The following is a 12803-nucleotide window of genomic DNA, read 5'->3' on the forward strand; positions in this document are numbered from 1 at the left end:
TACTGACCCTCTGACAATGCAGCGCTCCCTCAGTACTAACCCTCCGACAGTGCAGCGCTCCCTCAGTACTAACCCTCCGACAGTGCAGCACACCCTCAGTACTGAACCTCCGACAGTGCAGCACTCCCTCAGTACTGACCCTCCGACAATGCAGCATTCCCTCAGTACTGACCCTCCGACAGTGCAGCACTCCCTCAGTGCTGACCCTCCAACAGTGCAGCACTCCCTCGGTACTGTCCCTCCGACAGTGCAGCACTCCCTCAGTACTGGCCCTCCAAGAGTGCAGCACTCCCTCAGTACTGAGCCTTGGACAGTGCAGCACTTCCTCAGTACTGACCCTCTGACCGTGCAGCACTCCCTCAGTACTGACCCTCCGACCGTGCAGCACTCCCTCAGTACTGACCCTCTGACCGTGCAGCATTCCCTCAGTACTGACCCTCCGACAGTGCAGTGCTCCCTCAGTACTGACCCTCCAACAGTGCAGCACTCCTTCTGTACTGACCCTCCGACAGTGCAGCACTTCCTCAGTACTGGCCCTCCAACAGTGCAGCACTCCCTCAGTACTGACCCTCCAACAGTGCAGCACTCCCTCGGTACTGTCCCTCCGACAGTGCAGCACTCCCTCAGTACTGGCCCTCCAAGAGTGCAGCACTCCCTCAGTACTGACCCTCCAACAGTGCAGCACTCCCTCGGTACTGTCCCTCCGACAGTGCAGCACTCCCTCAGTACTGGCCCTCCAAGAGTGCAGCACTCCCTCAGTACTGAGCCTTGGACAGTGCAGCACCCCCTCAGTACTGACCCTCCGACCGTGCAGCACTCCCTCAGTACTGACCCTCCGACCGTGCAGCACTCCCTCAGTACTAACCCTCTGACCGTGCAGCATTCCCTCAGTACTGACCCTCCAAAGGTTCAGCACTCTAGCAGTAATGACCGCCAACACTACAGCACTCCCTTAGGACTGATCCTCCGACAGTGGTGCTCTCCCTCAGTCCTGACCCTCCGACAGTGCAGCACTCCCTTGGTGGGGGGGCAATGGGACTAATTTTATTGCTCTTTCAAAGAGCCTGTATTGGCACGAGGGGCCGAATGACCTCCTTCTGTGCTGTAACATTTCATGACTGCCGTCCTGATATTCTATCCCCGCAGTCAGAGTGTCTGCAATCTAATGTACGTACCTTGAGAACATTCAGCTGGGGAAGTAGGTCGCGATATCATCATAGTCACTCTCTGAAGACCCGTCTTCAGCGTCGTCTGCTACTTCACAGGCTGTTTGAGCTACAGCTACTAAAATAAAGGGACAAATATCCCAATGAGGAATCTGACTGCTGTCCATTGGTATGTGGCTCAGCAAATGCAACATCACACTGGACAATCATATCATTACCGGCAAGTACGTTTCGGAGACGGACGAGACTTGTGCAATTTATCGAAGAGGCGTGCAATATTAAACACGGCAACACATTGTTTGATATGGTCTGCACAGTGAGTTATTAAATGGACAGCACTTTTTGTAATATTATGGAATACTTGACCACGAGATGTGCTTCCAACCACATATCCATGCTGTTACTAAGTCTGCGTACATCCACCTCCGATAACGTCGCCCCACTCCCTCCCTGCTGTTGAAACTCTCTTTCAGGCCTTCAGTACGTCTAGACTTAACTATTCCAACGCACTCCTGGCAGGTCTCCTACATTCTACTCTCCGTAACTTGAGGTCATCCAAAACTCTGCAGCCTCAGTCCGAACTTGCACCAAATCCCGTTCAGCCCTCACCCACAGTGCTCGCTCCCGGTGGCTCCCGGTCAAGAGATGTCGCAATTTTAAAATATTCATCCATGGCCTCGTCCCTCACTATCTCTGTAACCTCCTCCAGCCTCGACACCCCTCCCTATCTCTGTAACCTCCTCCAGCCCCGACAACCCTCCCTATCTCTGTAACCTCCTCCAGCCCCGACAACCCTCCCTATCTCTGTAACCTCCTCCAGCCCCGACAACCCTCCCTATCTCTGTGAACTCCTCCAGTCCCTACAACCCTCCTTATCTCTGTGAACTCCTCAAGTCCCTACAACCCTCCCTATTTCTGTAAACTCCTCCAGTCCTCACAACCCTCCCTATCTCTGTAACCTCCTCCAGCCCCGACAACCCTCCCTATCTCTGTGAACTCCTCCAGTCCCTACAACCCTCTCTATCTCTGTGACCTCCTCCAGTCCCTACAACCGTCCCTATTTCTGTAACCTCCTCCAGTCTTTTTTTTGCGAGTGGAAGCCTGTGACCAGTGGTGTACCGCAGGGATCGATGCTGGGAGCCTTGCTATTTGCAGTGTATATTTTTAGACGTGAGTATAGGAGGTATGATCAGTAAGTTCGCAGATGTCACGAAAATTGGTGGTCTCGTAAATAGGGAGGAGGAAAGCCTTAGATTACAGGATGATATAGATGGGCTGGTAAGATGGGCGGAGCAGTGGCAAATGAAACTTAATCCTGAGAAGTGTGAGGTGATGCAATTTGGGAGGACTAACAAGGCAAGGGAATATACAATGGGTGCTAAGACCCTAGGAAGTACAGAGGGTTAGAGGGACTTGTCCATAGATCACTGAAGGCAGCAGCACAGGTGGATAAGGTGGTTCGGAAGGCACATGGGAGACTTGCCTTTATTAGCCGAGGCATAGAATGTAAGAGCAGGGAGGTTATGATGGAGCTGTATAAAACACTAGTTCGGCTGCAGCTGGAGTACTGTGTACAGTTCTGGTCACCACACTATAGGAAGGATGTGATTGCACTGGAGAGGGTGCAGAGGAGATTCACCAGGATGTTGCCTGGGCTGGAACATTTCAATTATGAAGAGAGACTGAAAAGGCTAGGGTTGTTTTCCTTAGAGCAGGAAGGCTGAGGAGGGAGATGATTGAGGTATACAAAATTATTCGGGGCATTGATGGGTGAGATAGGAAGGAACTTTTTCCCTCAGTGGAGGTGTCAATAACCAGCGGACATCTTCTTCTTTGGCCTCCTTGTCTCGAGAGACAATGGGTAAGTGCCTGGAGGTGGTCAGTGGTTTGTGAAACAGCGCCTGGAGTGGCTATAAAGGCCAATTCTACAGTGACAGACTCTTCCACAGGTGCTGCAGAGAAAATTGGTTGTCGGGGCTGTTACACAGTTGGCTCTCCCCTTGCGCTTCTGTCTTTTTTCCTGCCAACTGCTAAGTCTCTTCGACTCGCCACACTTTCGCCCCATCTTTATGGCTGTCCACCAGATCTGACGATCGCTGGCAACTGACTCCCACGACCTGTGATCAATATCACAGGACTTCATGCCGCGTTTGCAGATGTCTTTAAAGCGGAGACATGGACGGCCGGTGGGTCTGATACCAGTGACGAGCTCGCTGTACAATGTGTCCTTGGGGATCCTGCCATCTTCCATGCGACTCACATGGCCAAGCCATCTCAAGCGCCGCTGGCTCAGTAGGGTGTATAAGCTGGGGATGTTGGCCGCCTCAAGGACTTCTGTGTTGGAGATACGGTCCTGCCACCTGATGCCAAGGATTCTCCGGAGGCAGCAAAGATGGAATGAATTAAGACTTCGCTCTTGGCTGACATACGTTGTCCAGGCTTCGCTGCCGTAGAGCAAGGTACTGAGGACACAGGCTTGATACACTCGGACTTTTGTGTTCCGTGTCAGTGCGCCATTTTCCCACACGCTCTTGGCCAGTCTGGACATAGCAGTGGAAGCCTTTCCCATGTGCTTGTTGATTTCTGCATCTAGAGACAGGTTACTGCTGATAGTCGAGCCAAGGTAGGTGAACTCCTGAACCACTTCCAGAGCGTGGTCACCGATATCGACGGATGGAGCATTTCTGACATCCTGTCCCATGATGTTCGTTTTCTTGAGGCTGATGGTTAGGCCAAATTCATTTCAGGCAGCCACAATCCTGTCGATGAGATTCTGCAGACACTCTTCAGTGTGAGATGTTAATGCAGCATAGTCAGCAAAGAGGAGTTCTCTGATGAGGACTTTCTGTACTTATATCTACACTCTAAGACGGGCAAGATCGAACAGCCTGCCACCTGATCTTGTGTGGAGAAAAATTCCTTCTTCTGAAGAAGACTTGAACGCATGTGAGAGCAGCAGGGAGAAGAAGATCCCAAACAGTGTAGGTGCGAGAACACAGCCCTGTTTCATGCCACTCAGGATAGGAAAGGGGTCTGATGAGGCACCGCTATGCTGAATTGTGCCTTTCATATTGTCATGGAATGAGGTGATGATACTTAGTAGCTTTGGTGGACATCTGATCTTTGTTAGTAGTCTGAAGAGAACACATCTGCTGACGAGGTCAAAGGCTTTGGTGAGATCAATGAAAGCAACATAGAGGGGCATCTGTTGTTCACGGCATTTCTCCTGTAGCTGGCGAAGGGAGAACAGCATGTCAATGGTGGATCTCTCTGCTCGAAAGCCACACTCAGCCAGCTTCTGGAGACTTTCCCCACTATGCTGAACAGGGAGATTCCATGGTAGTTGTTGCAGTCACCCTTGTTCTTATAGAGGGTGATGATATTGGCATCGCGCATGTCCTGTGGTACTGCTCCCTCATCCCAGCACAGGCAAAGCAGTTCATGGAGTGCTGAAAGTATAGCAGGCTTTGCACTCTTGATTATTTCAGGGGTAATGCTGTCCATCCCAGTGGCTTTTCCACTGGCTAGAGAATCAATGGCATCACTGAGTTCCGATTTTGTTGGCAGTTCGTCCAGCTCATCCATGACTGGCAGAAACTGGGCTGCATTGAGGGCGGTCTCAGTGAGAACATTTTCCCTGGAGTACAGTTCTAGGTAGTGTTCCACCCAGCGGTCCATTTGCTTGTGTTGGTCAGTGATTTATTTCATTTAGCGATTTTGCACTGAAACATGCCCTTCGGCCCACCGAGTCTGTGCCAACCAACAATTTATACTAATCCTACATTAATCCCATATTCCCTACCACATCCTACCACTCTACCACTTACCTACACTAGGGGCAATTTACAATGGCCAATTTACCTATCAACCTGCAAGTCTTTGGCTGTGGGAGGAAACCGGAGCACCCGGCAGAAACCCACACAGTCACAGGGAAAACTTGCAAACTCCGCACAGGCAGTACCCAGTACTGAACCCGGGTTGCTGGAGCTGTGAGGCTGCGATGCTAACCATTGCGCCACTGTGCTGCCCTTGTGTCCCCTGATTTAGACTTGAGGGGGGGCGATCTTCTTGATGGTTGGCCCAAAAGCCCTCTTAATGCCATCATACATTCCTCTGATGTTTCCGGTGTCGGACGCCAGCTGAATATGACTGCATAGGTGTTGCCAGTAGTCATTTGCGCAGCGCCTGGCTGTTCTTTGTGCAGCGCTTCTGGCTGCTTTACGTGCTACGGATGTTAACACGCTGGGGGCTTTGCAGTGCGCTTCGTGGCTATGACAGGTTCCAGCTCTTCAAAGTGAGATTGAAACCAGTCCGCATTCCGCTTCACACATTTGCCATAGGTGGTCATTGCTTAGTCATAAATAGCGTCTCTGATGTGGGCCCACTTGGTCTCTGCATCCCCTGTTGGAGTGCTTTGAAGGGCTTTTTCATGTGAATTTAGAAACTTATGTAACAGCTGTGGATAAGAAATTCTGCTCGTGTTGATATGCGGGCGGCCCTTCTTCTTGGAGTGATGCAGCTTCTTTGGTTTGAGTCCAACCTTGCTGTAATCCAGGGAGTGGTCGGTGTGGTCAATAACCAGGGGACATAGATTTAAGGTAAGGGGCGGGAGGTTTAGAGGGGATTTGAGGAAAGGTTTTTTCAGCCAGAGGGTGGTTGGAACCTGGAACACACTACCTGAAGAGGTGGTGGAGGCAGGAGCCCTCACAACATTGAAGAAGTATTTCAATGAGCACTTGAAAAGCCTTGGCAAACAAGGCTACAGGCCAATTGCTGGAAAATGGGATCAGAATAGTTAGATGCTTGATGGCCGTCATGGACACAATGGGCTGAAGGGCCTGTTTCTGTACTGTATAACTCTATGACTCTATGACTGGATGACTGGAAGCCTCCCTATCTCTGTAACCTCCTCCAGCCCCTACAACGCTCCCTATCAATGTAACCACCTCCAGTCCGACAACCCTCCCTATCTCTGTAACCTCCTCCAGCCCCTACAACCCTCCCTGTCTCTGTAACTTCCTCCAGACTCTACAACCTTCCCTATCTCTGTAACATCCTCCAACCCTTACAACCCTCCCTATCTCTGTAACCTCCTCCAGCCCCTACAACCCTATCTCTGTAACCTCTTCCAGCCACTACAACCCTCTTTTTCTCTGTAACGTCCTCCAGCCCCTAAAACCCTCTCTATCGCTGTAACCTCCTCCAGCCCCTAAAACCCTCCCTTTCTCTGTAACCACCTCCAGCCCCTAAAACCCTCCCTATCTCTATATCCCCCTCCAGCCTCTACTCTCCGCAATAATATCTGTGCTCCTCAAATTTCAATCCATTTGCGGTGTCTTCAGCTGCCGAGATCCTACACTCTGGAATGTCCTGTCTAAACCTCTCTGCCTCTCTTCCTTGCTTTCCTCCTTTAAGCCGTTCCTTAAAACCTCCCTCTTTGATCGTGTTTTTTGGCCTTCTACTCTAATATCTCCCGTCGTGGCTCAGAGTCAAACTTTGCTTTACAATGGTCCTGTGAAGTGCCGAGAGATGTTTGATTCAGTTAAAGTGCTATATAAATCCAGATTTTTGTTACAGATATTGTAAAAGTGAGATCTGCTCAGTCCATTGTCACAAGATGGAGATTGTTGTAGTCTGTTACATGTGGTTGCCTCACCAATCCCGTGTCCTCTCTCTGTACCTGGTGTAGCTGGCTGTGTGACAACCTCATGGCCATCCTCCACATTCTCATATTCATCGACCGGCAAAGTACTGGCTGAACTCTGGAATTCATTCTGTGGGGGTACAGCTGCAAAATAAAGCAATGTTAAAATGAGCATTCCGGTCCCCGGCAAGATTCAAATCCAACATCCCCACCATAGCGAACCTGTGTTACTGACTGTATCTCTACTGATGTTAATCCAGCTCCCTCACATTGTCACTCAGTAACCCCTCTCCCCCAGCACCCTGTGTTACTGACTGTATCTCTACTGATGTTAATCCAGCTCCCTCACATTGTCACTCAGTAACCCCTCTCCCCAGCACCCTGTGTTACTGACTGTATCTGTACTGATGTTAATCCAGCTCCCTCACACTGTCTCTCAGTAACCCCTCTCCCCAGCACCCTGTGTTACTGACTGTATCTCTACTGATGTTAATCCAGCTCCCTCACATTGTCACTCAGTAACCCCGCTCCCCAGCACCCTGTGTTACTGACTGTATTTGTACTGATGTTAATCCAGCTCCCTCACACTGTCACTCAGTAACCCCTCTCCCCAGCACCCTGTGTTACTGACTGTATCTCTACTGATGTTAATCCAGCTCCCTCACATTGTCACTCAGTAACCCCTCTCCCCAGCATCCTGTGTTACTGACTGTATCTCTACTGATGTTAATCCAGCTCCCTCACATTGTCACTCAGTAACCCCTCTCCCCCAGCACCCTGTGTTACTGACTGTATCTCTACTGATGTTAATCCAGCTCCCTCACATTGTGACTCAGTAACCCCTCTCCCCCAGCACCCTGTGTTACTGACTGTATCTCTACTGATGTTAATCCAGCTCCCTCACATTGTCACTCAGTAACCCCTCTCCCCAGCATCCTGTGTTACTGACTGTATCTCTACTGATGTTAATCCAGCTCCCTCACATTGTCACTCAGTAACCCCTCTCCCCCAGCACCCTGTGTTACTGACTGTATCTCTACTGATGTTAATCCAGCTCCCTCACATTGTGACTCAGTAACCCCTCTCCCCCAGCACCCTGTGTTACTGACTGTATCTCTACTGATGTTAATCCAGCTCCCTCACATTGTCACTCAGTAACCCCTCTCCCCCAGCACCCTGTGTTACTGACTGTATCTCTACTGATGTTAATCCAGCTCCCTCACATTGTCACTCAGTAACCCCTCTCCCCCAGCACCCTGTGTTACTGACTGTACCTCTACTGATGTTAATCCAGCTCCCTCACATTGTCACTCAGTAACCCCTCTCCCCCAGCACCCTGTGTTACTGACTGTATCTCTACTGATGTTAATCCAGCTCCCTCACATTGTCACTCAGTAACCCCTCTCCCCAGCACCCTGTGTTACTGACTGTATCTCTACTGATGTTAATCCAGCTCCCTCACATTGTGACTCAGTAACCCCTCTCCCCCAGCACCCTGTGTTACTGACTGTATCTCTACTGATGTTAATCCAGCTCCCTCACATTGTCACTCAGTAACCCCTCTCCCCAGCACCCTGTGTTACTGACTGTATCTGTACTGATGTTAATCCAGCTCCCTCACATTGTCACTCAGTAACCCCTCTCCCCAGCACCCTGTGTTACTGACTGTATCTGTACTGATGTTAATCCAGCTCCCTCACATTGTCACTCAGTAACCCCTCTCCCCAGCACCCTGTGTTACTGACTGTATCTCTACTGATGTTAATCCAGCTCCCTCACATTGTCACTCAGTAACCCCTCTCCCCCAGCACCCTGTGTTACTGACTGTATCTGTACTGATGTTAATCCAGCTCCCTCACATTGTCACTCAGTAACCCCTCTCCCCAGCACCCTGTGTTACTGACTGTATCTCTACTGATGTTAATCCAGCTCCCTCACATTGTGACTCAGTAACCCCTCTCCCCCAGCACCCTGTGTTACTGACTGTATCTCTACTGATGTTAATCCAGCTCCCTCACACTGTCACTCAGTAACCCCTCTCCCCAGCACCCTGTGTTACTGACTGTATCTGTACTGATGTTAATCCAGCTCACTCACATTGTCACTCAGTAACCCCTCTCTCCCAGCACCCTGTGTTACTGACTGTATCTCTACTGATGTTAATCCAGCTCCCTCACACTGTCACTCAGTAACCCCTCTCCCCAGCACCCTGTGTTACTGACTGTATCTCTACTGATGTTAATCCAGCTCCCTCAACCGCTCACTCAGTCACCCCTCTCCCCCAGCACCCTGTGTTACTGACTGTATCTGTACTGATGTTAATCCAGCTCCCTCACATTGTCACTCAGTAACCCCTCTCCCCAGCACCCTGTGTTACTGACTGTATCTGTACTGATGTTAATCCAGCTCACTCACATTGTCACTCAGTAACCCCTCTCCCCAGCACCCTGTGTTACTGACTGTATCTGTACTGATGTTAATCCAGCTCCCTCACATTGTCAGTCAGTAACCCCTCTCCCCAGCACCCTGTGTTACTGACTGTATCTGTACTGATGTTAATCCAGCTCCCTCACATTGTCACTCAGTAACCCCTCTCCCCCAGCACCGTGTTACTGACTGTATCTGTACTGATGTTAATCCAGCTCCCTCACACTGTCACTCAGTAACCCCTCTCCCCAGCACCCTGTGTTACTGACTGTATCTCTACTGATGTTAATCCAGCTCCCTCACATTGTCACTCAGTAACCCCTCTCCCCAGCACCCTGTGTTACTGACTGTATCTGTACTGATGTTAATCCAGCTCCCTCATACTGTCACTCAGTAACCCCTCTCCCCAGCACCCTGTGTTACTGACTGTATCTGTACTGATGTTAATCCAGCTCCCTCACACTGTCACTCAGTAACCCCTCTCCCCCAGCACCATGAGTTACTGACTGTATCTCTACTAATGTCAATAAAGCTCCCTCACACTGTCTCTCAGTAACCCCTCTCCCCAGCACCCTGTGTTACTGACTGTATCTCTACTGATGTTAATCCAGCTCCCTCACATTGTCACTCAGTAACCCCTCTCCCCAGCACCCTGTGTTACTGACTGTATCTCTACTGATGTTAATCCAGCTCCCTCAACCGCTCACTCAGTCACCCCTCTCCCCCAGCACCCTGTGTTACTGACTGTATCTCTACTGATGTTAATCCAGCTCCCTCACACTGTCACTCAGTAACCCCTCTCCCCAGCACCCTGTGTTACTGACTGTATCTCTACTGATGTTAATCCAGCTCCCTCAACCACTCACTCAGTAACCCCTCTCCCCCAGCACTCTGTTACTATCTGCATCTCTACTGATGCTAATCCAGTTCCCTCACACTGTCACTCAGTAACCCCTCTCCCCCAGCACCATGAGTTACTGACTGTATCTCTACTTATGTCAATAAAGCTCCCTCACACTGTCACTCAGTAACCCCTCTAACCCCTCTCCCCCAGCACCCTGTGTTACTGACTGTATCTCTACTGATGTTAATCCAGCTCCCTCAACCTCTCACTCAGTAACCCCTCTCCCCCAGCACCCTGTGTTACTGACTGTATCTGTACTGATGTTAATCCACCTCCCTCACACTGTCACTCAGTAACCCCTCTCCCCAGCACCCTGTGTTACTGACTGTATCTCTACTGATGTTAATCCAGCTCCCTCACACTGTCACTCAGTAACCCATCTCGCCCTGTTTGCCCCCTTTTCCAGTAGGTGTGACTTTGTGTCTCCCTTTCCCAGTGGGTGCGACTCTGTTTCTCCCTTTTCCAGGTGGTGTCATAGTCATAGAGTCATAGAGTTATACAGCACAGAAACAGGCCCTTCGGCCCATCGTGTCTGTGCTGGCCATCAAGCACCTAACTATTCTAATCCCATTTTCCAGCACTTGGCCCGTAGCCTTGTATGCTATGACGTTGCAAGTGCTCATTTAAATACTTCTTAAATGTTGTGAGGGTTCCTGTCTCTACCACCTCTTCAGGCAGTGTGTTCCAGATTCCAACCACCCACTGAGTGAAAAATAATTCCTCAATTCCCCTCTAAATCTATGGCCCCTGGTTATTGACCCCTCCACTAAGGGAAAAAGTTTCTTCCTATCTAACCTATCAATGCCCCTCATAATTTTGTATACCTCAATCAGGTCCCCCCTCAGCCTTCTCTGCTCTAAGGAAAACAACCCTAGCCGATCCAGTCTTTATTCATAGCTGAAATGCTCCAGCCCAGGCAACATCCTGGTGAATCTCCTCTGCACCCTCTCCAGCGCAATCACATCCTTTCTATAGTGTGATGCCCAGTAGGTGTAACACTGAGTGCCTCCCTTTCCCAGTAGGTGTGATGCTGAGTGTTTCCCTTCCCCAGTATGTGCAACTCTGTGTCTCCCTTTCCCAGTAGGTGTGACTGTGTGTGTCTCCCTTTCCCAGTAGGTGTGGTGCTGAATGTTTCCTTTTCCCAGTAGGTGTGACTTCGTGCATCTCCCTTTCCCAGTAGGTGTGACTCTGTGTGTCCCTTTCCCAGTAGGTGTGATGCTGAGTGTTTCCTTTTCCCAGTCGGTGTGATGCTGAGTGTTTCCTTTTCCCAGTAGGTGTGACTCTGTGTAGCCCTTTTCCCAGTAGGTGTGACTCTGTATGTCTCCCTTTCCCAGTAGCTGTGACTCTGTGTGTCCCTTTCCCAGTAGCTATGACTCTGTGTCCCTTTCCCAGTAGGTGTGATTCTGTGTAGCCCTTTTCCCTGTAGGTGTGACTCTGTATGTCTCCCTTTCCCAGTAGCTGTGACTCTGTGTGTCCCTTTCCCAGTAGCTATGACTCTGTGTCCCTTTCCCAGTAGGTGTGATTCTGTGTGTCTTCCTTTCCCAGTAGGTGTGTTGCTGAGTGTTTCCTTTTCCCAGTAGCTGTGACTCTGTGTGTCCCTTTCCCAGTAGGTGTGTCTCAGTGTGTCCGGTTCCCAATAGCTGTGACCCTGTGTGTCCCTTTCCCAGTAGGTGTGTCTCAGTGTGTCCCTTTTCCTGTTACTGTGACTCTCTCTGTTCTTCTGCCAGCAGGTGTATCTCCCTCAGCTCCTTCCTTACCCAGTAGGTATGGCTGCATCTGTGTTTGATTTCCCATGTTGGTGGTGTTCTCGTACCACTCGCAGGACGACGTGCTCGAGCTATCTGCCGATTTCTTGTATGAAGGTTGTTTCTTCCATCCTGCAAAAGGAGCCAATCATTGTCAAGAGATGCACCGTCATCTTGCTCACCAGGAATTCATCGTCACTCAACAACCGCAGTTAAACATTTAACACAAACATCTCACAGAGATTAGGCTGGGCTTCCAACTGAGATAAAAATAGAAAGTTCGGGAAATATTCAGCAGGTCTGGCAGCATCTGTGTAGGGACAAGCAGAGTTAACGTTTCAGGTCAGTGACCCTTCATCAGAACTGGCAAATATTAGAAATGTAAAAGGATTTGAGCAAGTGAAAAGGGAGAGGTGGGGGTGGAAACATAGAAACATAGAAAATAGGAGCAGGAGTAGGCCATTCGGCCCTTCGAGCCTGCTCCGCCATTCATTATGATCATGGCTGATCATCCAACTCAGGAGCCTGTTCCCGCTTTCCCCCCATACCCTTTGATCCGTTTAGATCCAAGAGCTATATCTAACTCCTTATTGAAAGCATACAATGTTTTGGCCTCAACTGCTTTCTGTGTTAGCGAATTCCACAGGTTCACCACTCTCTGGGTGAAGAAATTTCTCCTCATCTCAGTCCTGAAAGGTTTACCCCGTATCCTTAGACTATGACCCCTGGTTCGGGACTCCCCCACCATCGGGAACATCCTTCCTGCATCTACCCTGTCAAGTCCTGTTAGTATTTATAGGTTTCTATGAGATCCCCCCCTCACTCTTCTGAACTCCAGTGAACATAATCCTAACCGACTCAATCTTTCCTCATACGTCAGTCCCGCCATCCCAGGAATCAGTCTGGTAAACCTTCGC

General features: G+C 50.0%; 1 protein-coding gene across 4 annotated transcripts in view; it reads right to left on the bottom strand.

Annotated features, from left to right (window-relative positions):
* Window positions 1-12803, bottom strand: part of LOC137385092 (T-cell differentiation antigen CD6-like) — a 138998-nt gene that overhangs the window by 27570 nt on the left and 98625 nt on the right. For all 4 annotated transcript variants that reach the window (XM_068059848.1, XM_068059849.1, XM_068059850.1 and 1 more), the window contains 3 exons: window positions 11899-12018; window positions 6847-6954; window positions 1176-1284 (listed from right to left, as the gene is read on the bottom strand). In XM_068059848.1, coding sequence (XP_067915949.1) covers window positions 1187-1284; window positions 6847-6954; window positions 11899-12018 — 326 coding nt within the window. In that variant the 3' untranslated portion in view covers window positions 1176-1186. The remainder of the gene's footprint in view (window positions 1-1175; window positions 1285-6846; window positions 6955-11898; window positions 12019-12803) is intronic.

The sequence above is a fragment of the Heterodontus francisci genome, chromosome 28 (assembly GCF_036365525.1).
Source record: "Heterodontus francisci isolate sHetFra1 chromosome 28, sHetFra1.hap1, whole genome shotgun sequence".
Taxonomy (NCBI): domain Eukaryota; kingdom Metazoa; phylum Chordata; class Chondrichthyes; order Heterodontiformes; family Heterodontidae; genus Heterodontus; species Heterodontus francisci.